Source organism: Gossypium hirsutum, chromosome D01 (genome assembly GCF_007990345.1).
Source record: "Gossypium hirsutum isolate 1008001.06 chromosome D01, Gossypium_hirsutum_v2.1, whole genome shotgun sequence".
Taxonomy (NCBI): domain Eukaryota; kingdom Viridiplantae; phylum Streptophyta; class Magnoliopsida; order Malvales; family Malvaceae; genus Gossypium; species Gossypium hirsutum.
In genome coordinates, this window is record NC_053437.1 from 10,719,753 (window position 1) to 10,743,630 (window position 23,878).

At 32.5% G+C, this 23,878-nt stretch overlaps 1 protein-coding gene across 8 annotated transcripts; it reads right to left on the reverse strand.

Annotated features, from left to right (window-relative positions):
• Window positions 1-13,236: 13,236 nt before the first annotated feature.
• Window positions 13,237-23,485, reverse strand: LOC107922310 (VPS35 endosomal protein-sorting factor-like). Of its 8 annotated transcripts, none has more exons than XM_016852290.2 (23): window positions 23,229-23,485; window positions 22,895-23,113; window positions 22,302-22,350; window positions 21,965-22,149; window positions 21,389-21,548; window positions 20,866-20,962; window positions 20,452-20,621; window positions 20,078-20,244; window positions 19,588-19,776; window positions 19,328-19,417; window positions 19,072-19,149; window positions 18,506-18,649; window positions 18,183-18,265; window positions 17,274-17,415; window positions 17,104-17,187; window positions 16,539-16,700; window positions 16,369-16,456; window positions 15,065-15,139; window positions 14,538-14,604; window positions 14,345-14,441; window positions 14,071-14,187; window positions 13,924-13,980; window positions 13,237-13,761 (listed from the first exon to the last, which is right to left on the reverse strand). In XM_016852290.2, the coding sequence occupies exons 1-23, from the start codon at window positions 23,340-23,342 to the stop codon at window positions 13,612-13,614; spliced, it is 2,784 nt and encodes a 927-aa protein (XP_016707779.2). In that variant the 5' UTR covers window positions 23,343-23,485; the 3' UTR covers window positions 13,237-13,611. The 8 variants fall into 8 exon arrangements, 5 of the variants coding, with proteins under 5 accessions (XP_016707779.2, XP_016707778.2, XP_016707781.2 ...); XM_016852289.2 differs by having other exon boundaries at window positions 20,866-20,965; XM_016852292.2 differs by having other exon boundaries at window positions 22,302-22,332; window positions 23,229-23,430.
• Window positions 23,486-23,878: the final 393 nt, after the last annotated feature.

Below are 23,878 nucleotides of genomic sequence, written 5' to 3' on the forward strand. Positions count from 1 at the left end.
CAACACTTGCAGCCCATTTCTAAGCTTGAGGTTTTTTTTAAAAAAAATTATATCAACCATGCATATGATACTGTTTTTAATTGATCATAATAAATTAGTATATGTATATCAAATAATAGACATTTCCATATATAATTAGACCATACTATTGAAGTTTTATTAGCATATGATTTTTATTAGGTAAATTGATAGCGAAATTTAAATACCTTGTTAATAAAGTTACCATACTTGTCCTATATATGTTTCTTTCTTCCTCTACCTCAATCTCCCATTCTCTATGCATTAAGAATGGGGTAGTTCAAAAAACTCATGAATGTTTTTGCTTCTTTTCTTTCTAATTTCTTTGATCGTAGCATAGGAAATTAAGGCTTAAGTTACTTTTATAGGGATAGGTTTGGGCATGGCTAAACAACCAATGAGTGGTAAGTCAAAACGTGCCAACTTTCAACTTTGTTTATTACCAATTTGAAAAGATTAAATTCCCCTTTACTGAATCTAGTTTTTGTATTTTAATTTCATCACTTTTAGTCGATACAATTTTTAGTTTTAAAATTTCATTACTCATCAAACAATAATTGTTAAATTCATTAAGTTCTGTTATTTCTAAAATTTGATGCAACAAATATATTGATATATGTGTAATGTCATGTCTGCTTGTTTTTTTCACTTATTATTCATTAAAATTTCAATTAATGCGTAGAATAATATTTGTCATTTGTGTCTAATTTTGAAAAGTATAAGTATTTTGAATGATTGAAGGGTAAACTACACTAGTAGAAACTCGACTATTAGTAATTTTTTTATCATACAATTATGAAAAGTTACAAAATGATCACTCAACTATTTAATTTTGCCTTTCTTTACCATCAATCGGCCAACAATAGTTAGCTTTGAAATTTGGCATAATAGCAACTTTAACCCTCAACATTTATACATTGTGTCAATTTAGTCCCGATTTTGAATAATCTAACCCTCAACATTTACACATTATGTAATTTGTTCTTTTTTTTCTTTTTTTTTTACATTTTTTCTTTTCTTTGTGACCATTTCACCTAAAAAGCTAAAAAAATAAACTTAGTAGCTAAATTTGATTGCAAAAATCCAAGATAATATTTATTTTTTTTATTTTCTCGTTCTCTTTTAAAATTAACCCTTAATGTCACAAAGAAAAGTAAAAGTACTGCAAAAAAGAGAGAGACCAAATTATGCAATGTGTGAATATTGAGGGTTGAATTTTTCTAAAATCAAGACTAAATTGACATAATTTATAAATATTGAGGGAAGGTTGTCATTATGTCAATTTTAAAAGTTGTCACCATTAGCTAGTTGATGACAAAAAAAAAACCAAATCGAATAGTTGGATAACCATTTTGTAACTTTTCATAATTGAGTGACCGAAAAATAAATTTATAATATTTGGGTGACTACTAATGTAGTTTACCCATGATTCATTTGGATAAAACGGACAAGGGTAAATATGGATGGGATGTGAGGTTGAGTTCGGTGAGATTAAAAATAATGGTGGTGGTAGTGGTGATATTAGACTTGCCCAAGGGCTAGGCTTGAACAAGGATTTTTGTACATCGGGCCGAAATTCAATTTAAATAATAAAATATATTTTTAGACTTAAATTTAATTATAAAATATATATAATAGAAATTAAAAAAATATTTTTTTGAATAATTTATTAATTTTTGAACAGTAAAATAGACTTTTTGAATAGGACGACCCATTTATGGGCTTGGGGATGAATTTTTTTTGGAACTGGGCCTTAGCCTAGCCCATGGAAGCTCTAGGTGATATTAGTTACTGTAAAAATGATATTAAAATTAGTAGTGAAATATGTGTTTGGATACAAATGCAATAGCTGTTGTGAGACCAAAATGAAAATGACTATTAAGTTCATTAATATAAATAAATATTATTAAAATATTTTTGTATATTTTTAATAGTATTTAAATATTTTAAATATATTTTATTTTATAATTTCATTTAAATATTTAAATCAATTAACTAATTATATAAATTAAAATTTTTATTATATGAAATAAATGAAATTCTTAAAATGAAAAATTAAAACGACGAAAAAACCATAATTAATTTAAAACATTTGAAATAATATAACAAAATTAAAATAATTAAAAGCTAACAACTAATAAAAAGAGAGAAAACATTCAAAGTAAGGATAAAAATGAAATTTTCAGCTTTCTCTAATGGTTCAGTTCGCAACTGGACCCTCCCCCTCCAATCGAAAATTAAAAGATCAGTGGAGAAGAGTAGGGGTGAGCATTCGATCGAATCGAATCGAATCGAATCGAAAATTTTCGAGTTAATCGAGTTTTCGAATCTCATTTTATCATCCTAACTTTATTTGAAGTTTTCTCGAATCGAGTCGGGTGAGATGAAATTTGAATCGAATCGAATCGAATATATTTGTTCGAGTTAAATTTTAAAAATTAACTTTGGGTCCTTGTAACCATTATCACCATCGTAATAAAATTTGTCCACCTTAATCAATTTTTTTTATTAATTTCATCACTTCATAATTTCATCACTTCGTAATAAAAGTTTTAGAGGAAAAGTGGGAGGGAGTAAAAATTTTGAGGGAAAATAAAAGGTTTTGAGGGTTTTTGGGAGTAAAATTTTGAGAAAAAATAAATGGGAGAGTAAAATTTTGGTGGGAAATGGATTTTGGGTAGATTGGGGGGTTGGGAGGGGAGGGGAGTAAAAGTTTTGGGGGGAAAGTGGAAAGGAGTAAAAGTTTTGAGGGAAAAGTAAAAAGATTTGGGAGTTTGGGGTAAAAATGTAAAATATTATAGTTTGATGTTCGAATTATTTGAATTATTCGAGTTATTCGAATTCGAAAACTCAACTCGATTTGAACTCGAAATTCGAAAAAAAAATTCGAGTTGATTTGAATAACTCGATTAACTCGAATAACTCGATTCGTTTAACTCGAAATTCGAATTTTTTTTCGATTTTTTCGAGTCGAATCGAGTTTTGCTCACCCCTAGAGAAGAGTCTTCAAAACACTTTCTCCAGTGCGTTTACTTTTTCCAATAACGTAAATAATACTAATGGTGGGTTTGGATGACGATGTGTTTAGCTGTGGTTAGTGTAAAAAAAATAATGGCGGTGAGATTAAATACTGTAACAAACTGTAACGTGAAACAAAAAGTAAGCTAAATGCACCGTATCGCACCGTATCGCCATCCAAACCTCACCTTAAAAATTCAATGAATAGAGAGTTAAACGTGCACATGTGTGAAAACTAAGAAGAATTCGAAAAGTATAAATATTAAAATTAATTAAATTAATATACATAAATTAAATTTATAATTTTCGTAAACAATAAAAATTAATAGCATTCTAATTTGCATTCTAATTTTGAATCTAATGATTAAGAGATATAAATTCAAAAAAGAAAACATAAATTTAAGGATGGTATAATTTAAAATTTTCAAACCTTACTATAGAAAAACATGGCTATAGAAATGTTGATTTTGGTTATAATATTTTGAATACATTACTTATTAATTGTTATTATGAATGTGCCATGTAACATTTTTAAAATCGGGTTAAAAAAATTGAGTTTTGAAATCAAGAGTGATCATCACTCAATTTTGAGTTTAGACTTTGGAAACTTATGATAAGTAAATTAATTTGGTTCAGTAGTTAAGTGTTTGGGGTATGTGTGTGAGGTTTTGGGTTTGAATCCGGTTTTTGGAAATTTTTGTTATTTTACTTAAACCCTTATATTTGAACATTAGGTTTATAAATTAAATTCTGTCAATTGATGTTAAGAATAAGCTTGTTGGTTTAATTTTGGTCTTGTGTTCAAATCTTGGCGAAAGCAATAGGATTTTTTGTCATTCTTTTTTTGCTATGTTTCTTCTATCAATCGTTTTCGATATTTAGTTCTTTGTTTTGGTTTCTTCCTTTCAAATTGTTATTTTCTTTTGTTACGTTACGTCGTGCTGATTTTGTACGGGATTTGACTTATCTTTCTAGTTCAATTCGTTGGCCGGTAAGTTCAATTTAAAGTTTTGGCGTCGAAAGTTCTTCGACGTAACTTCGAATTTGGAATGTTAGTTTTTAGCGATTTGACTGTGAGTTAACCATTTGTTAGGCAATTTCTTGTCGTTTAGGGACGGACTTCATCCTTATTGTTTTTGATTTGAATATGTATCAGGTGCGTATCAAAAACCCCTGTTTTTGCGAATTTTGGACGACGAAAAACGTGACTGTCAATGCCACACGGCCAGGGACATGAGCATGTGCCCAAGCCGTGTGAGCCACACGAGCAATGATATAGGCGCCTGCCCAAGCAGTGTGATCCACACGGGCAAGGACATGGGTGTGTGCCTAGTCCGTGTGGGACACACGGGTAAGGACATAGGCGTGTGCCTAGGCCGTGTAACTCACTGTTTACGAATTAGGACCACACGGGCAAGTGACACGGGCATGTGTTATGCTGTGTGGGACACACGGGCAAGCACACAGGCGTGTGAAGCTATATTTGGAATTTATCCCTGAGGCCACAAGCGTCGTCTGAAACAGGCGCAAACCTACTGTAAGATCTGTACAATCTGAATTAGGCTATATAACTTAATATCTGATGATCTGATAGTGAACAACTTGTGATCTGTACGTATATCTGTTATGTTTGAACCTAAGTAAGTAGGATCTGTCAGAACGTAATGTGTTATTGTTTATGTGTGTGAATTATCCAACTATGATCTGCATTCCGTTAAGTTGTAAGTATGCCTTTGCGTTACTCTGTTGATAAAAAATATACGATATCTGACATGTTAGACTGATTGTTTTTTATTCTGATTTATAACCGTGCACGTGACTTCATGGCAAATCTATATGGTCTGTTGATGATTGACAAGTCTATTTTACAAAACATGGACTCCCATATTTACTAATTCTGTTATTGAGAGATAGCATGACTTACATGCTCATTATTCTGATTCTGCAATAGCATGCCATGACACATTGCATGAGACTTGGGTTGATATAAAGGAGGAAGTTTCTGGCAGTTTAATGATTTGCATTATCTGGTGGTTTATCCACATTTCTATTCCGACAGTTCGACTGTACTGTAGTGGCTTGACCACATGTATTTGATCTGACAGTTTTAACTGTAAAATACTGGTGGCATTGTCCAGAGTTATCTATTGGTGTGATCTAGCTGGATAAGTTCTGAAGAACTCTATTTCGGTGTGTAGCGAAGTTGGGTAGGATGTTTTTGATAAATCTGCATTTTGATCTGTTTGAAAAATACTACATCTGCATAAAATCTGCTCTATCTCGTTCTGTTCAGCATTGCTTTGCTTTGTTCCATTCTGTTCGGTTCTATTCTGTTTGAATTGCATTGTTCTACTCTGTTCTGTTTTGCTTTGTTCTGTTGTACTACCTCTGTTGAAATCTCTGTGATACTCTAGATCTGTTCTGTACTGGTTATACAACTGCTATCAAATGCTTGTGTTACTACGAATTATATATTATGCTCTGTTTATTTGTATTTTAGTTTGGTTATACACAGTGCTTGGTGACTCACCTTTTGTCTTACTTTTATCTGTCAGGAAAACATAGCTTGGATTGTTTTGCTGTGAGATAACTACAATTTAATCCTTTGGATTTGTAATCTGTTTTGGACTTGTCTTATTTTTCTTTTTATAACTCGTCAGTATCTGCCAAGTCTAAAACAAAACTACAAAATCATCTAAATCGACTAAAATGAACTTCTGATTTTCAAAGTTAAAACTCTAAAAAGAAATACGTTTTTACTACGTTGGTGTAACTCTTCCAGATTCAGCTTAAATTTCTAAGCCCTGCTTGAGATGTTACATGCCATTTGTTAAAAAAAATGAAATTTAAAGAAAAATGCAAACTAAAAAAAATCAAAATCTAAAACAGCTTGAACCCACTCAATTTGTCCGTTTACCACCTAGCTACTTATTAGGGACTAGTTGTTTAAATAAACTTAATTGAAAGCAATTAATTATTAATTACTTACTGCTAGTTCAACTTGAAAAGACACTGTTAATTACCTAATTAGAAAAAATTAATGCATTGAGATTGAACCTAATTCCCACGCCCAAAAGCAATCCCATGTCCATGCCCTAAATTGACCATAATTTACTCATATACTAATCTTTTTCTCCTTTTAACTATCGGATATTTTGACCCTCTTTTTTTATGTTCCTAATTTAGTTTATATTTTTTTAGAGAGAGAATGAAATTAAATTATAACCTTTTTATGAGGGTTAAAATGTAAATTTTCATTGTAAACTTATACAATTTTAGACAGACTAAATCACAATTTTATCATTTTAAGAAGATTAAAATAAATTTTACTATATATTAATTTATAATTTTTTAAAATTTAAAGGGGTTAAAGCATAAAAATTCCATTATAGGTTCGCTTCTGTATTTTTTTTCCTTAATTTGACCGCAATTTACTCATATTTTATGTTGATAATTTACTTATGATACAAAAATATTGATTAATTATAAAAAATTAATTTAAATTAGCATTACCTAATCTTCAATTAACATTATATATTTTAACTTTATGATTATTGAGTAGAAGCATGTGTTTAGAGTAGAGCTGGCAATATTAAAACATTATTGTAATGTTCAAATGTCTCAAAATTTGCATAAAATAAAGATACGATAAATATACGAATACAAGATAAATTATTATATCTAATTTAGAAATGTTACTCTGAAAAAAACTTACAAATGTTGTTATCATTCGTGTAGATATATAATAGATTTATACGAGATTAACAAATATTTGAGTGTAATGGTAAGACACATTACACTCTTAAAAAAGTTGCGGGTTCAAACTATTAGAAAGAATAACCACGAACCCAAATATGAACCAGAAAACAGATTATAAAAGAAAAAAAAAGGGAAAATGAAATGACTTTGCTGATTGGTACACGAAAGTTATTAATTTGTAGTAAAGTATGGCAATGAGTTGAAAAACTGAGGGAAGTTACATCCAAAGTCCAAGTTCAAATGACGTTTGCAAGCCAAGATTTTAGTTGCTACGCATGGCTGTATGGAAGATTTAATTGACCAACACTTGTTTTTACTTTTGTTCCATGTTATTAAAATACCCCATCACTTTTACCATCTTAATTAATATAAAAGATTTAACTTCAGAAATAAAATCATACACTGACTTGATTCCAGTCATATTTATTTTTGGCTAAATTATTGATTTGAGTCTTTAAAAGATAAAACAAAATCCAGAAAAATCCGAGCATGTATTATCTTATTAATGTGACATGGTTTCTACCAAGTTTCAACCATCTTATACCCAAGAAGTATTAAATAAAAGAAATACTGATAGAATAACAAGTTCAAAATGACAAATCATTTTGGGGATCATGTTATGATCTGACTTTGACTTCTTCACCAGCCCATCATTTATGTGCTGTTTACATATAAAATCAAGCTTCTAACTTTTGCTTTAAAAACTATGTTTATAGTTTAATTTAGTCAACATTGTAAACATTGATGATAGAAGATGAAAGTATAATTATTGATATTCAACGTGGCAATCTTTGTAACCGACCTACAACGAGGAAAACTTATGGTTAATGAATTATATGTTTGAAGAAGAAAGATGGCAGACTTTGAAAATATATAAATTAGTGGGGAAAATGTTAGGTTGGAATTTTGGGTATTTAAGATCAAGATTGGAAAATGACAAGAAAATATCCCATATTTCTTATTAGTTTGATTCAGAAAATGGATTCGGAGGCTCAATTACAAAGCTAAATTAGTGGGGACTCCCAAAAATCTAAATTTTCAACTTTTAGTAAGAAATAAAAAACCTGCTGCGCATGCTAAGAATTTTAAATCCATTAGTCAATAATTCCTTAACCTAGTAAGAACTTCAATTATTAATATATAACATAATCTTCGTTATCCCACCTTTATAATTTTATGTAAAATAATTGTGCGAAAAACAAAAGTTTGAGAAAAAATTGCATTTCTTCTCCCAAACCGTGGCAAATAAAACCAACCAAATTTAATTAAAAACCTAAACCTACCTAGTAATTTACATTCCTAAGATCATAGCTTTGCCAAATTTCTCAGGCTATTTCTGAAAAACTGAAAAACAAGTGAAATCCTTCCCACATTTGTGGTAGATTAAATTTTTAAAAAATCAATTGTAAAACCATAGCCTAGGGACTTTAAATTCCTAAGGTCATAGCTTGCCAAATTTCTGAGACTATTGGTGAAAAATATGTGATTATATATGTGCGTGTGTGCATGTGCCTTGGCTTTACGGCTAACCCATTTGGCAGCAAAACAATTATTCCATTTTTTTCAAAATCAAAATCAAAATCATTTCCAATTCCATTTGACGCATTCTTTGTGATCAAACAAAAAAATTATTGTCATAAATTAATAGAAAATTGTTGCTTCAAATCCCTATTTTCTTCCATCTCTACCTTACTTCCCAAGTTAGCTTCTCATTTTCCGCACTACTGATTTTTAATAATAATAATAATAATAATAATAATTATTATTATTATTATTATTATTAGTTAAGTTCCCTCTTCTAGGGTGATTCAATTCTATCATGAAAAATGGAAAAAAAAATAAAGGTTTTATAAAGTCTATCCCATTTCCCAAATAATCAGGAAATGATGTTTTTAATAATAAAAAAATTAATTAAAAAACCTCTTTTTTTGAAATAAAAAAATTGTAAATATTGAGGATTTTTTTCTTCAGCTAATAGTTGGAGAACCGAAGAGTTGTTTTTTTTTTACTAGTGAAGTTGAATTCAAAATAAAATTTTGAAAGAAAGCATTTTCTAAAATTGCTCAAAGAGGGAATTAAGTTCAACAAAAAAAAAATATTGAGAATATAATATTTGATTATATTTAGCAAAAAAATGAAGTTGTAGTTCCACTGTAAAATATCATTGTAGGGCCCAAATTTTGCGGAGCCCAAACCAAATGAAAAACAATTAAATAGTCCATTGCAATGGCCCAATATAGCCCAAAACCCTTAACCCAAACCAAGCCCAAAAATTAAACAAAGTCAGAAAAAAAACCTAGGGTTCCCTAACCCTTTTTGCGCCGCATGCCTCCTGCGCCCCTGCCTGCACTCTGCCACAACTCCGTACATGCGCACCCTCGCACCTGCAACGACCTGCAGCAACCACGCACAAAACCAGCAGCAAAAACAGAAAAAGAAAAGAAAAAATAACAGATAGTAATAGAAACAAAAAAGAGAAAAAGGGCAGAGAGGAGAGATTTTTGGATTTTATGTATTTTCTCTTCTTTTTCGCTTTGGCTATAAAAAGCCAATACAAACAATGTAAAAAGGGGGGTTTTTTTAAGAAATAAAAAAAGATTCAGAAAAAGATGATTCAAAAGGTAAAAATCGAAAAGTTTGTCTATTTTTTTTTCTCTTTTCATTTTTCTTTTTGATTCGTTTTTTATACATAAGCAAAGCAAATAAAAGAAAAAGAAGAGTAAGAACGCACCTGGTGACCGACCGTGCGCTCTCTCCGTCGCAATCGGAGTTGTGCATGGGATTCGGGAGGCCACTGTCTTTTGGCGTTGGGGCGGTACGGCGAAGGCCTGGAAGGCCGACGGTCGGAAAGGGGAAAAGGGTGAGAGAGAGCTGAAAAGTTTTTAGTTTTTCTTAAAAAAAGGGGAATGGGGCTGAAAGGTTTGCAGCGTCACCAAGAGGATTAATGGTAACAGAGGACCTACGCGGGTATATCTCAACTTGTTGGGGGGTAAAGTCTGGAGGATAAACAGGTCTCTCATTGTCTCCTTCTTCATTATTGAGCACAGAGCCTTTTCCTTTATCAGTTCCTTTGTTGAACCATTGAGTTAACTGAGTCATCATACTCCCTTGAGATTCTATCATTTTGTCTATCATTTTTTGCTGCTCATTCATTTGCTTTTGAAGTTGCTCCTGCATTTCCTTTTGGGATTGTTCTAGTCTTTCCATCCTTTGATCCATATCCTTAGTTTTCAATCGAGTACCGTAGCGGTGTTTAGTAGGCTGGTTGGTTTCCAGATTAACTGAGGAATGATTTATATCAATTAGAATCTTTTAGTGAACTTTAATGCATATGATATCATGTAATGTGAATGCATGCAATGAATGCATAAAGAGATGTTGATTCTGATTCAATTCCATTTAAAGAACTTTACTAGAAAACAAATCTCTTTACATAAAATGAATATTTATACGTCTCTTCTATCTCCTTTTTGCTCGATCCGGGCCGTAACTTGTTGTTCGCTCATCCTCGTGATGCTTGTTGGCTTCTCTTTAAGAAGGTTCAACGGTTCTCAAATAATCTTTGTCATCTTGAATTCTTGGGCAACGGAGCCATAGTCCTGTAATCTTCTATTAAATTATCATCCTTCTCTTATCACATGTTCTTGGACCATATTTGGACAACCATATTGTCATCCACTTTATCAAGAAACTCATTTTCTTATGACAAGCTCTCTATTTAGCAACTGAACGTGAATCAACACCTCTTTTTTTATGATGAAATGAAATGTCATGTCATGCAATCAAAATAAAACACATAAAGTCAGTATCGAATATAAACATAGAATATAATCAAGAAAGAGTAAAACACCTACTAGGATATCTACTTGGGTTTAGTATAGTTCTACCTAAGGTGGATTCCTAAAGTTCACTATATGAAGTTCGACTTCTAGGGCAAAGGTACCCGAACCAGCAGATTCCTCGATCTTCACCCATTATAGGCTCATATGGACCGAGTTCAGTTCAGGGGAATACATTTCCCTATGGCTGCACGGAGATGAAAATCTCACGAAGACATAGGTACGGATGTATCCCGGAAGCAATCCACTACCCTACACGGAGGTAAAAACCTCACGAAGGCATAGCTTCTCACTCTCACTTAAAAGGGTAAAATTGTTCAGCTCATGGATTGTATAAGGCAAACAATATTTAAACAAGAAGATAATGAAGGATGTCATGAGTTTTTTTATAAAAAATATTTTCTCGACTATAAGACAAGAATTAATCAACTTTGTGGCTCGACTCTCTTAAGTTCCCCAGTGGAGTCGCCAAGCTGTTGAAACCATTTTTTTGAAAAATAAAAGTTTTAAGGTTGTCGACCTTTTAAAAAATTAAAATTGGGAGTCGCCACCAATCTTTATTAGGGTGTGATTGGATCACCTAAAAAATGGCTTTGGTCTACGAGTTTTAGAAAAACGGATCCGGGAGTCGGTTACATATGAGGAAGGATTAGCACCCTCGTAACGCCTAAAATTGGTACCTAGTTAATTAATTAGTGTCTTAAGGTCGAGAATTTGGAAAAAAACGTAATCCTTAGCAAAACTTAAAAGGCTACGTATTAAGACCCTTATTATTTCAGAGAAAGAAGATACCACACCCAATGCGTTAGGGCACAGCATTCTAATTTTCCCCAAAATGAATTGGGCCAAAATACTTGTACAATAAAATTTTAAAAGAACATCCACTTATCCAAGATTTAAGAAATCACACCCAATACGTTAGGGCACGATTCCTCTAGAATCCCAAACTTGGAATATTTCCTTTACTTTAAAAGAACATCCACTTATCCAAGATTTAAGAAATCACACCCAATACGTTAGGGCACAATTCCTTTAAAATCCCAAATTCGGAATATTTCCTTTATTATTTTTAAAAAATCTTCATTTCGAGAAATCAATGCGTCACATCCAATACGCTAGGACACAACGTGTTGAATTCCCAATAATGAGTTTTTATTTTTTGATTGAAGAGAAATGCTCGATTATCGGATTTAACGAATAAAATTGGAACCCAATACGTTAGGGCTCAATTCCCTTGAAAATCCTAAATACGAACATTATCTCAATTTTAAAAAATTTTCTATCTTTAAATTTGAGTAAAAAATGATGTAACGTGATTTTATACATGCAAATGCTATAATAACAATAACAATAATAAATACATCATCGACATAAAAATAATATAAGCAAATGAATAAACGAAATAAAAAAGGTAATCCATGACATGCAAAATATTAAATGTAAACACAATTATACAATGGATGGGATAGCAAACAAATAAATAAGGATCAAAAGATGTACACATGGAAATTATGAAGATTAAAAATATACATATAATTTACAAATAAAATTTTAGGTCATAGAATTTATATATAAATACAATACATAATATACTTATGAAAATAAAGAAAAAAATATAATTATACGTACATTTATAAAATAATAAAAATAAGTATATTTAAAAAAAAGGGTGAGTATTTAATCACTTAAAAAAATGTAAATATATACATATAAATATGAAAATATTCATTAAAAATATAGGAAAATATTCGTTTAAAAAATATATATATGTGTGTACATATAAAAGGAATATATATAGATAAAAAAATAGAATAAAAATAATAATTACACTATTAATTAATAAAATAAATAAAAAGAACATAAAAAACTAAATTGAATCGCAATTTAAAAATCTGAGGTAAATCCGCAAATAAATAAAAGTAAAAGGACTAATTTGAACACTCGAATTACATAGAGGGGCTGGAAGGGAAATTTTCCCTTCTCCTCTAAAACGGTGTCGTTCAAAAGGATTAAATTGGAATTTAAAATAAATAAAAGGGTAAATTAAAAAAATAAAAAAAAACTTAATTACAAAAACATTAAAAGGCGGAGGGGATAAATAAATAAATAAATAAAATTCGCAGTGGTATCACATTCTCCCTTTTTTAAAATCGTAAATAAGTAAAAATAATCGAAAGAAAAAAAATAGTAAACCACCTTTAAAAAACTGCCAATCGTTCTTTTTTATTCCTCCTCTTTTTCTCCCCTTTTTTTTGAAGGGAGAGGCCTCTATTTATAGTTGAGACTCCCCAAATCTAACGGTACAGATCAATTACATCAACGGCTGAGATTAAAGGGTATCTACAAATTAAATCTCTAAGATTACAAAATCATATCTTCTAAGATTGCATATATATCATATCTAAGATTGCATATATATCATATCTAAGATTGCATATCCTCAAAAATTATGTTTCCATATGTGAGCCCAGGCTGTAAATTGGATATTACATTATTAAAATGCTTTTACTTTAGAGAATAATTAATATTATTTTAAAAATATTTTGTTATTTCATACTTTTATATAAAATTTCAAATAAAAATCGCACACAAGAGTAACAAATTCAAATTCAAATCTCTTACCCTCACTTCACCGATAATCATTTATTGAAATCTAGTTGTAATAATGGGATACAACTTACATCAAGATAAATGAATGATCTATAAAAAAGACAAAAGGCTTCTTTTCAAGAACTGTTTCCAAGTCTTAACAATCAAGGAATGCAAAGAATATTTCCTGGCCTATTTACCGGTTTTCAATTATGTTACATGGACTCCATGATGAACATCCAATACAAGTATAATTAATTTTTTTTCTATGCTTTTCTACGAACTTATCATACCATCATGTCAATTCATGTGTCCCACATGAATAATTCATAGAAAACGAAGGGTCCGATCCGATCAACATTGTAATTGAAAACCATTTTCATGTCTATCAGATAGCAATAGACGATGAGACAGCTGCAGCAGGCAAGTTCTTGTCCAGAAAACTAATGGTGGAAGTGAGATACTTGTCCTTCGCATTCAAACACAATTTGGCAGTTTCAATCAGTTTCAAGCAGACAGATAATACATGTTCGTTTATCTGCATGAACACGTGAAAGACACAAGTTAGTGGTGCCGATGAAATAATACGATATAGGCCCTGCCGGTGAAGGCACCATAAGAATTTCATAAGAGTTCTATAAGATCAAGCTAAGATTAAGGAATTCAGGTTAGTTACCTGAAAAAGATAAGAGGAACCTACCTTGAAAGATGATGCTATGCAGTTACAAGCTTCAAGTGACAAGCTTCCACGGGCAGCCTTAAGCCAACATGATAAGTCAGTCGTAGAAAAGGTAAAAAAAAAAGATCTATCAATTAAGTACCAGTAAAGTTTTTGAAATAGATTTACCCGGGAAGGCTCTTGCTCAATAACGTCAACAAGGTTTTGAAGAACAGATTCCGTCAATGAGAGAAGTTCACGCACATAAGATGAATCACCAAAAAATAACAAATCATTGCCCATAATCTGTGAATACGGGACAAAAATGTTAAGTTATTTTAGACCGTAAATATTAAGGTTTCTAGAAATTGGTTTGATGCTGATTTTATTGTTCTGAACATATCAAGCTTGAATATATGAATTTCCTAAAAACTGAAACCCAGTAGAAGATAAGTTTACAGACCTCTGGATGATCTGCATGGTATGGGAGCCTTTCTTGAGAAAGTGTAGCTGATAAAGAAATTATTGCGCATAATATTCTTGCCTTCAGTCTTGGAGACCTAAAAAAAGCCTACAACATTAGATAACAGACCAAAGGATACTGAATAGAACATATATTTATTAGGAAGCATTTAACACTAAATAGAAGGGCTTACCATGACCGGGAATGAATGATCAATAATATACTCTTTGGAATATGCAAAATTCCTACTTCAGGATTACCTACATGAGTAAAAATAATCAGACACTATTTGTTTACTAAAGTGATAATTTAGTAGAAATTAGCATCAGAGAACTTGATAGACTGTAGTAGTTAAATTCATACAAGGATAAGGTGTTGACATTAAGGTATGAAGCTGCAAATACTGTACATACATGTTTCCTTAACTCATTCCTTTTATCCTAGATGAAAAATACTTTATAAATTTATCATATTTGTTAGAAGATTTGATTAAGAAACAGTAAAAACTAATCAAATATTCATCTATTAGACAACTTTAAAGCCAATATTTCAACAAATAATTCATTTGTAGCCCCCCGCCCCCCAAAGGAAATGCTAACATTAATCAAACTGGTATTGGTATATGAATGAAACAGTCAAACCTAACATAATCTAAGTGGCTCTTTCAACATAGGTTATATATTAATAGAAAGTTCAGATAACATTAAACCAATAAATAACCTGGAACCATAATCAAGAGGCTGCATAATTTTCGAATGGAGGAAAGCATCCCATCAGAATCAAGTGTTCGAGAGCCTGAAATACAACATTACAGATAAATTACATCAACCTGTAAATAATTAAAATAACAAAGTGAAAAGACTTAGTAGCAGTGGTCTAACTGAGAAAGAAGACTTCTTAAAGAAAACAGGCACACCAAATGGAATTCAACCTTTGTTTCATTGAAGGAAATTGAAAGTTGGGGGGTACTTAAATTTGTTCAGCAGACTCTCCAGGTAGGATCTATTCCAGATGAATTCTGGAAAGCTCATATTACTCTCATCCCAAAAGGAATGAACCCAAGTACTCTAGCCAATTTTCGTTCTATCATGCTATTAAATACTTTTAATAAAATTCTTTCAAAGGTGATTGTTACTAGGATGAGACCTATTCTTCAAAAGATGTGCATTTTCAGATAGATCCCGGCCTGGTAGGAGCAATATAGATAATGTATCGGTCATGCTTAGGTTGTTCATAAAATGAGGCACTAGAAAGGACGAAGGATCAATGATTTTAAAAATCAACTTGCTTAAAGCTTATGATAACATAAACTAGAATATTTTATAGGATCATTTGGCTCACTTTGATTTCCTAGTACACTTAATCGTATTATGTTTTGTGACCGAGCCTCTTCACTTTCAGTGTTATAGAATGGAAATTTTTGCCTCCTTGTGTTCCTCGGATTTGGAAAGCTAGGAATAAAATGGTTTTTGATGGAATGCACTTAGGCCTTGGATACTAAATTAAAAGGGATGACTATTGCCGTGAAGTTTTCTGGTGTTCAAAAGGTGTCCTCCTCCAAGGGTTACCTAGACCATAACATAGAAGATATGTGACCAAGAAGTTAGTGGATAACCAGTGTTATGGTTAACATTGGCACTACAAACAGCCTGCAGGTGGAGCTATGAGGTGCTACAATTAATTTGTTGAAATTGATGCTTCTGTGGCAGTGCAGCCTCTTAATTATGGTGACAGATTCACACCTTTTCATGCTTTAGTGAAGGGCTGTTTAGAGTTGATAAAGGAAAGATGGGTAGTCACATTTTCAGAAAAGGTAACCAGTCTGCAGATTGGCTTGCTAACTCAGCTCGTGAGGCTGTTTTGGTGTTACTGGGCATCCTGATCCTCCAACTACTTCTTTTGCTTCTCTTGGACACAAAAGAAAGGGTTTGATTAGGTTTTAGTTTTCAGTTTCATCATTTGTATAAGAAATGAGAACAGGCACAAAATCAGCAAGACGGTTCAAAAGAAGGCTAACCAATTACCTTCCATCCAATCAGAACTCTGTAAACAGTTGATTGCTGAATCTATCAGTCCATCAGAATGAGAAACTAAACCACCTAACAGTGCAACCTAATATATACCCATGTGAATAAGCTCAGATTCATAGTTAAGACACAATATTACATACTTTATTACAGAAAGGGAACCTTACCTCAGCAGTTCCAAGATAAAGATTTAATTGCTTAATGTGACCCGGAATAGAAGGAATTGTGATTTCACTAAATGCTATGCAAGTCTTTACAAAAGCAGTATGCTTTTTCCCATCTTTTAGAGCTTTTGTAGCTAAACAATTACTAGAATGAACAAGAATTTCCTGCACAATTAATGGAAAACAACAGGCCAACATAAGCTTCTGGAAACCAATACAAATATGTTTCACTAATGGAATAATACATTTACAAAATACATGAACTACTAGTAACTGTTGTTACGCATTGAAGGCATGATCATACCCAATGCTACGACTACATTCTGGCCCCCACAGAGAAAAACCATTGCAACTGTTATCGTTCTTTAATATTCTCCAATTAAGTTGTGGACTGAGTTTAAAAGCAGCAGATGGTTGCATTTATCAACTATTTCCTAATAATGAGCCATATTCTCCTGATAAGTTTGATTGAACCAAACAGATTTATGAATCCTTCCACCACATTATCTCTATTGCTCAAATGGCTAACAAAATTAAATCAAAGAGAAACAGAAAGATAAATGTATACCTTGAGTTCAATAATGCTACCAAGGGCCCCACGACATTCCATAAGAAATGCTAAATGTCGTTCATACTCTACTCCATGATCTACCTAAACATAGAGCAATAGCTGTCAACAAGTCGCATTGATAGTCAAAAGTAATCACAACCTAGAGGAACATAACAGAGAAAAAATACCATTCGGACAAAACGAGAAATCAGCCGTGCTTGCTGTTGGTTATCATCATTTTTCATGTTTACAAGATCAGTATCACTATGTAAAGCCTGTGATATTTCAAAGAGTAACTGTATGGTTGTTGGATCATGTACATAACCATTCCTGCTCAATAACACAAGCATGAGATAAAACTCTAGCTGGATGTGCTTCAAAAACACAAAATACAAATACCCTTCAACAACAAACCAAAGGAAAAGAATGCAGCATAACCTACAAGAAACTTAACAGATATCCCCAATAGCAACAAGTTTTCAAGTTCCTGTATATTGTTGAAAACTACAACCACACCTATCATGGAATTTCAAAGGTTTTAAACAATTCACATGCGGATGAACTTGTTTCAATCCTGATACAAAGTAGCTAGCAGGTCATGTCTAGCCCCCTAGGTATACAGGGCTACCTAATTGTTATAAAGCATATGAATGCCAGCCTCAGTGACTAGGTTTCTAGAATTTTCTGCCACTGCACTGCTTTGAATGTCACATCACAGAAATAATTGTGTTAATACCTACAAAATATTTGGCATGCATTCCGACAGTATAGAAATCTCAACCTGCTCCATTACATATGACAAAAAATTCCAAAGGATGCATAACCTATACCTGATGCTATCTTTAACACATAATAGGGATATTGTCATAAGAATCTTGAGGTGAATCTTTGGTTTTCACTGAGATATTATGTTACGAGTAAATAGTAGATGAAAACAAGTCCAAGTGTCTCATGCAGCAGTGGCTGGGCAGAGATTATGACAGCATCAAGGCAAGCAAAGTAGCCATGACAGCAATAAACAGAACCAAAAAAAAATAAAAACAAAAGGGCAAGGCCTTGGCTGCATGAACTAGGACCATAAGACAAACAAAAATTACCTTGTAGCCATATCAAGTATATGCATATTGACAATGCCCCGAGAGTTCCCATGCATCATATCTAAGATCTGAAGAAAATGATTCTACAAAACAACAAATTGCAGCCACCCACTCATTAGTGATGTGATAACTTAGTTCTGTAATTACACCAAGCTACGCTAGTACACGAAAACATGAAACGACTGAAGTGTTACTAGGTATTCTCAGCACATCTGTAGGGCAATTTCCATGTAAAATGGTAACGAAAAGCTGAAGAAGGAAGAGAGAGAGGGACTAACCAAGATTGAAGAATATTCAATCAAGAAAATAGTTTAGAAAATTACCAAAGAAAACACATGTTCCAAGTCCTTAAAATGAGAAAGAAGCTTCACCAAGATGGATTGCAAACTTGCTAGTTCATCTTCAGCTAACACTTTATCAGATGCCAACTTTGAGATCCCTTCCAGAATAGTCTTTAGATGGTCATCCTGCATAACCAATTGATTCGGAGGATTGGATCTATTACAGCAAATGAATACCAAAAATGAAACTACTCAAAACAGGGAAAGAAGCACTCTGAGCTAGAACATAAGATACAAGTCAAGTAACAAACCACTTCTATGAATTTTTATTGTGGTTCTGCTAGAACTGAAGATTTCCATCTATCATGAAAAGTGAAATTCGAATATCTGTTTGCCTTTTAATTTTCCTTCCAGAGTCAGAACATTTTTCTGTATGTAATTTGGCAACAGAGAAGTAAAGAAACAAAGATCTGTATTTTCTGAGAATTACAGAATTGAAATTTTAATAACTTGGCAACTTTTTGGCACAAGACTCCTCTTTCTTCATTAGTGCAACTAAGAAAGGAGAGTCCCAATAGGGACAAAGCAAAGAGCACCTCCACACTTACCATCTGATTTTGAAGAACAATATCAAGATAAGCATCTACAACCTTCAGGTACTCATCAAGCCCATATTCAGAAACCACCTTACATTGCATTTTATGTTAAAAAATAAATACACCAAGAAAATAAACATAATCAGTACAAAATCTTAAGAAAAATATCTACATAACAAAACTTAAGACTTTATGATAACAAAGATACAAGAATGGTAATTTTCATCAAGAATTCGAACTTTGTGCGAGTAAACAGAAAGGTGCATACCTGAATAACTTCATTGACAACAGCCTCAACACTGCCAATTTGAGATATCTGTTCAGACAGCCTGAGTCCAACCAACCTATAATTCAAACACTGCTCCAAGAAAAAAGAATATAAATAAATATTCAACAGGTACACATCTAAAAAAGACAATAATTAAAAAAAGAAAGAGAACAGTGAGGAGAATGGAAACATAGAGATCTATCTGCTCTAAACGAATAAAAAGGCACATGGCCTAGGTCTCTTCACCAAATGAAAGTTACCTGATCATAGGAGTTATCATTGCTGCACTTAATAAGATGAAGGATATCCACAGCATGAAAGCTAACAATGTCAATAGGAAGTTCCTTCAGTAAATGATGAAGTACAATTGAGACACATGGGGAACCACCAAACAATTCCTCCTGACTTCTCCCTAGTCCAAGCTCAACAAGTACTTTCCCTGCCCGCCTCTTTCAAAAGATAATGGAAATATTGTAATCTCAATGTATTACAAAGAAAAATTGATCATGGAATAGCAATAACTCAGAACATTGTCACAAAGCAATGGCAACAATGCAATCAAAGAATCCTTAGACAAGTTAAAAAATTATAGAAACAGCAATCCAATGCTCTGCTTAAGTTTTGACTTGTACTAGTTCAGACCACTTCTATTAGGTCCAAACAGCACTTCATTGTTGTGGAAATCTTATTGATGAATATGGAACTTAGATATGCAGATGCTTTCAGAAAAGTTATAAGCGCATTACTGACCTGAGATGCATCATTTAATATGCATTTCATAATAAACTCAACAGATGGTTCCATCAGACTGATAAGTGACCTCTTACTGTCAGCGAAACATCCATGTGCAGATTCCTTTGTTGATGATATCCGTGTAAATATGAGTGTGATGTCATTAAGACATGTAATTAGATATCCTGCAACAACAGTATCAAACAAGTTGTGCCAACTAATAAATAGAAACTAGAGTGCAGGAAGCAAAAGCAAGTTGAGCCAATCCATACTATTTCCTTGGCCAGATTAACATAAGCTGGCAATTTTAGAATCAATGCGTCAAATATGCATGCACAAACTGATGATTTATAACATTGGCATAAAGTTGTATAAAAAAAATACAAAAGCACCTGTATCATGTGAGGGCAACTTCTGTGCATGATGGGCAATATACAGGCGACAATAGGCAGATGCTAACGGATCTCCTATCCCTCTAGTCATCATGACGAGGCGCTGAAGAGACTCTGCTGGTTGTTCAATCAGAAAACGCCAACAAGGGAAGATAGCCAGCTCCAAATAACTGAAATACAATACCAAAGTGCCATGTGGTAAAAAACCTTGTTTACAAGCAAGAAAGAGATAAAGAAGCAAGGGTAACTCCAATTACTGTACAAAAAAAAAGGAAAAGGTTAAAAGTAAATATAACATAGCAACGGCAAGCAAATAAAACTAAGCAAATATGAGAAGTACGATATTGCATCAACAGCATCACCTAGAAATACTAAGCCTAAAAGGAAAAAAACATAATATGAAATGACCCTCACATTCGTGGAAGAAGTTCTCGAATGGAGCCAACCTTGCAAAACCAGTTATAGCAAGTTTCCTTGGCATCAATAGGAACATCACTTGCTCTAAAATTCTCTGCTATAAAACCAGAAAAAAGTTTCAAAAAATCAATCCAGTTGCTACATTAAGAAAACACCAAAAATCTAGGTTTAAATCCAACAGTCAACCAAACAGATGAAAACTGAAAGTAAGAGTGTAAGGGTGAGTTTGGATGGGCGGTGCGTTTACCTGCGGTTAGTGTAAAAACAACGGTGGCGGTGAGATTAGATACTGTAGCGATACTGTAGCGTGAGACAAAAAGTAAGTTAAACGCACCGCACCGCACCCAATCGCCCATCCAAACCCACCCTAAGCACTAAAGAAATTCTATGGCGTTTTGTTCTCTAATTTAATTTTATTAAGAAATAAAAACACCATCCAATAGGTTCTTGGTGAAGCGGACACAGAATAGCAACTAAGAAAGATTACAAGAATGTTCAAACAGATTAACGGTATACAAACCTCTCAAGGAGCAAAGTCTGGCTCCATCTTCAGCAAATTCAGCTTTCTGCCTAATGCGTTCCCATACCATGTCCCCAAGCATGTTCAGTACATCCGTAACTAGGACAAACAATGTTGGATAAAAATTTGAAACTGATGTATCCATTAGAAGCCTTGAAACCTGCAAAATGGAGAATTTAATTAATTGAAAGCCATAGTTCCATGAATCCATATGCAAGCAAAATAAAAGAATATATACCCCAAACTCAAATTTTCACATCAGATTGATATTAGTTGCCAAGTATATCAACTTCATAAAGACAAAAAAGTACATAACATTATTTAACTATTTCATATAAATGAACAAGAGTAATCGAATTCCCTCCTCACCTACATGAAAGTGTTAAAGCTCGGTTTATTAAGTTGATTATATTCAGAATTTAAGACTCTCATATGATGAAACATCAATATAACTAATTGTATGAGCTAGAGGATAAAGAAAAACTTAGCCAACCATGCAGGCATTCGGTCCTTTCTAGACCTGTATTTTATTAGCTATTAGATGGAGCTAAAAAGTTAAAATTAGGGAATTTTCACCTTTATAGATAACTTCAAAGATTTTACACGATCTTCACTGTGCCAAGCACGATTTATTTCATCTTTCAGTTCATGTAATCGTGATACATATTCCTGCTGAGTGATAACCTTGGTATCCATCTCTGAAAATTTTTGTGGATCATCCAGTTCTTCCAGATGTGTGCTACTTGAAGATTTCTCATGTGCTACAAATTAGTATCATGAAATAGCTACAATCAGAACATAGCTCAAGTAAATGGAAAATAAACAATTACAGCACCAAGCTGACTACTAAAGCCTAAAGGTACATAAGTAAACTAATAACAAAAACAAATTAAAAGGAATAGAAACTTTATACCTTTTCCACTTCTCACTATTGTATTGGACATCTGTGAGAAGAAGAATGTCTCAACGTCATCACCAACAAAAAGAAAAAGAAACAGAAAGTGGTAAAGTTTCAAAAATCTAATTACTAGGTGGCACAAGAAAGAGAAACATATCAGAAACACCAAATATTCTCTACAAACATCATACAGAAGCCAACAGATATTCCCCTAACTCACATTGGAGTTCAAAAGCTCCACAACCGAGATCATATGCTTGTCACATGTCAATTTAACTATAAACAAGAATTTTAATACTGAATTATGACCATCTTGATCTTATATACTAGCTATGGAGCTTAAACTCCACGAGCAGATTATATGCTTGAGTGACACCAAAAGAACTGCTTAAATAGACAAGTCACAAACATATACTCGCTTCTGCCGATTTTAAATTCCACCACAGCATAAAAATTCATCAAATCATTAAGTTGCCATAATTACACAAATTTACACGTTGTAAGTATTTAGTGATCCAAATTTTAACATAATGCCGCCATAACTAAACCTAAAGTCTTAAATTATCAAATTAGAAATATAAATCCGCAAATAAAATCAATTTGCTTACAGAAGAAACTGAAATCATTTTGGAAACAGGAAATCTCTGCATTAAGAATCTCTTAAAAGAGGTCCACTCCTTTGTTTGAACTGGGAAAGAATCGTCGTTTCCATTAGAACTACTCTCAAAATCGTGTCCGTCGACAGTTTCAACCGATGCCTTAGAATCAGGTGCTCTAAGCGGATCAAAGAACTCCTCGTTGTTTCTATTTTCCTCGTTATCATCAACCTAAAATCATGGATTCTTAAAATATAATTAAATAACTCAAGAAGTGCTAGAGGTTTTAGTAAAATCCGAAACACAAGAAAAAAACGAAAACGAAAAATAAGTAGAGAATTTGAACCTGGCGGAGGATAGGCTGAGGAGAGGAGGAAGAGAAAGGGTGGATATCGGCGCGTGATCGAGGAAGCGAGTGGGACTGCTCTTCTGCGACGTAGTTTCGAGGTCTGAACTCCATTGAAATACTTGCTCTCTCAGCAGAGCTAAGCTAAGCTTAGAGAACAACGAGATCAACTTCTTTTCTTTTCTCTCTCTTTCTCTCTCTTTTTATGAGACACTAGGACATTAAATTCGGTTTCAGAGTTTTCGATCCACCTGAAACGCATCGTTTTATGTCCTTCCTGGCAATTTTAATGGGAGGTATTTAAAAGTGTTTTTCGAAAAAAAATATTTTTTATTAAAAGCAAAAGTAAATTTTAATAAAAAAATATTTTTAAAAAGTATTGCTAACTAGTTCTTAATATTTATGAGTTTTTTTTTTTGAATGGGTATTTTGTCCATTTTAAATTTTAATAATATTAATAATTAATTTTTTATCCCGTGCTATACACAAATTTAAGTATATCTATTAATTAGAAATCGCGCACGTTTAAATTTATCTATTAATTGAATTATATTATATAATTTGCTCAAATTTTGTGTCAATTACTTTAATATTACTTTAATACATAAAAGTATAAATAAATAAATTTTAAGTATTTGATGAGACATCCT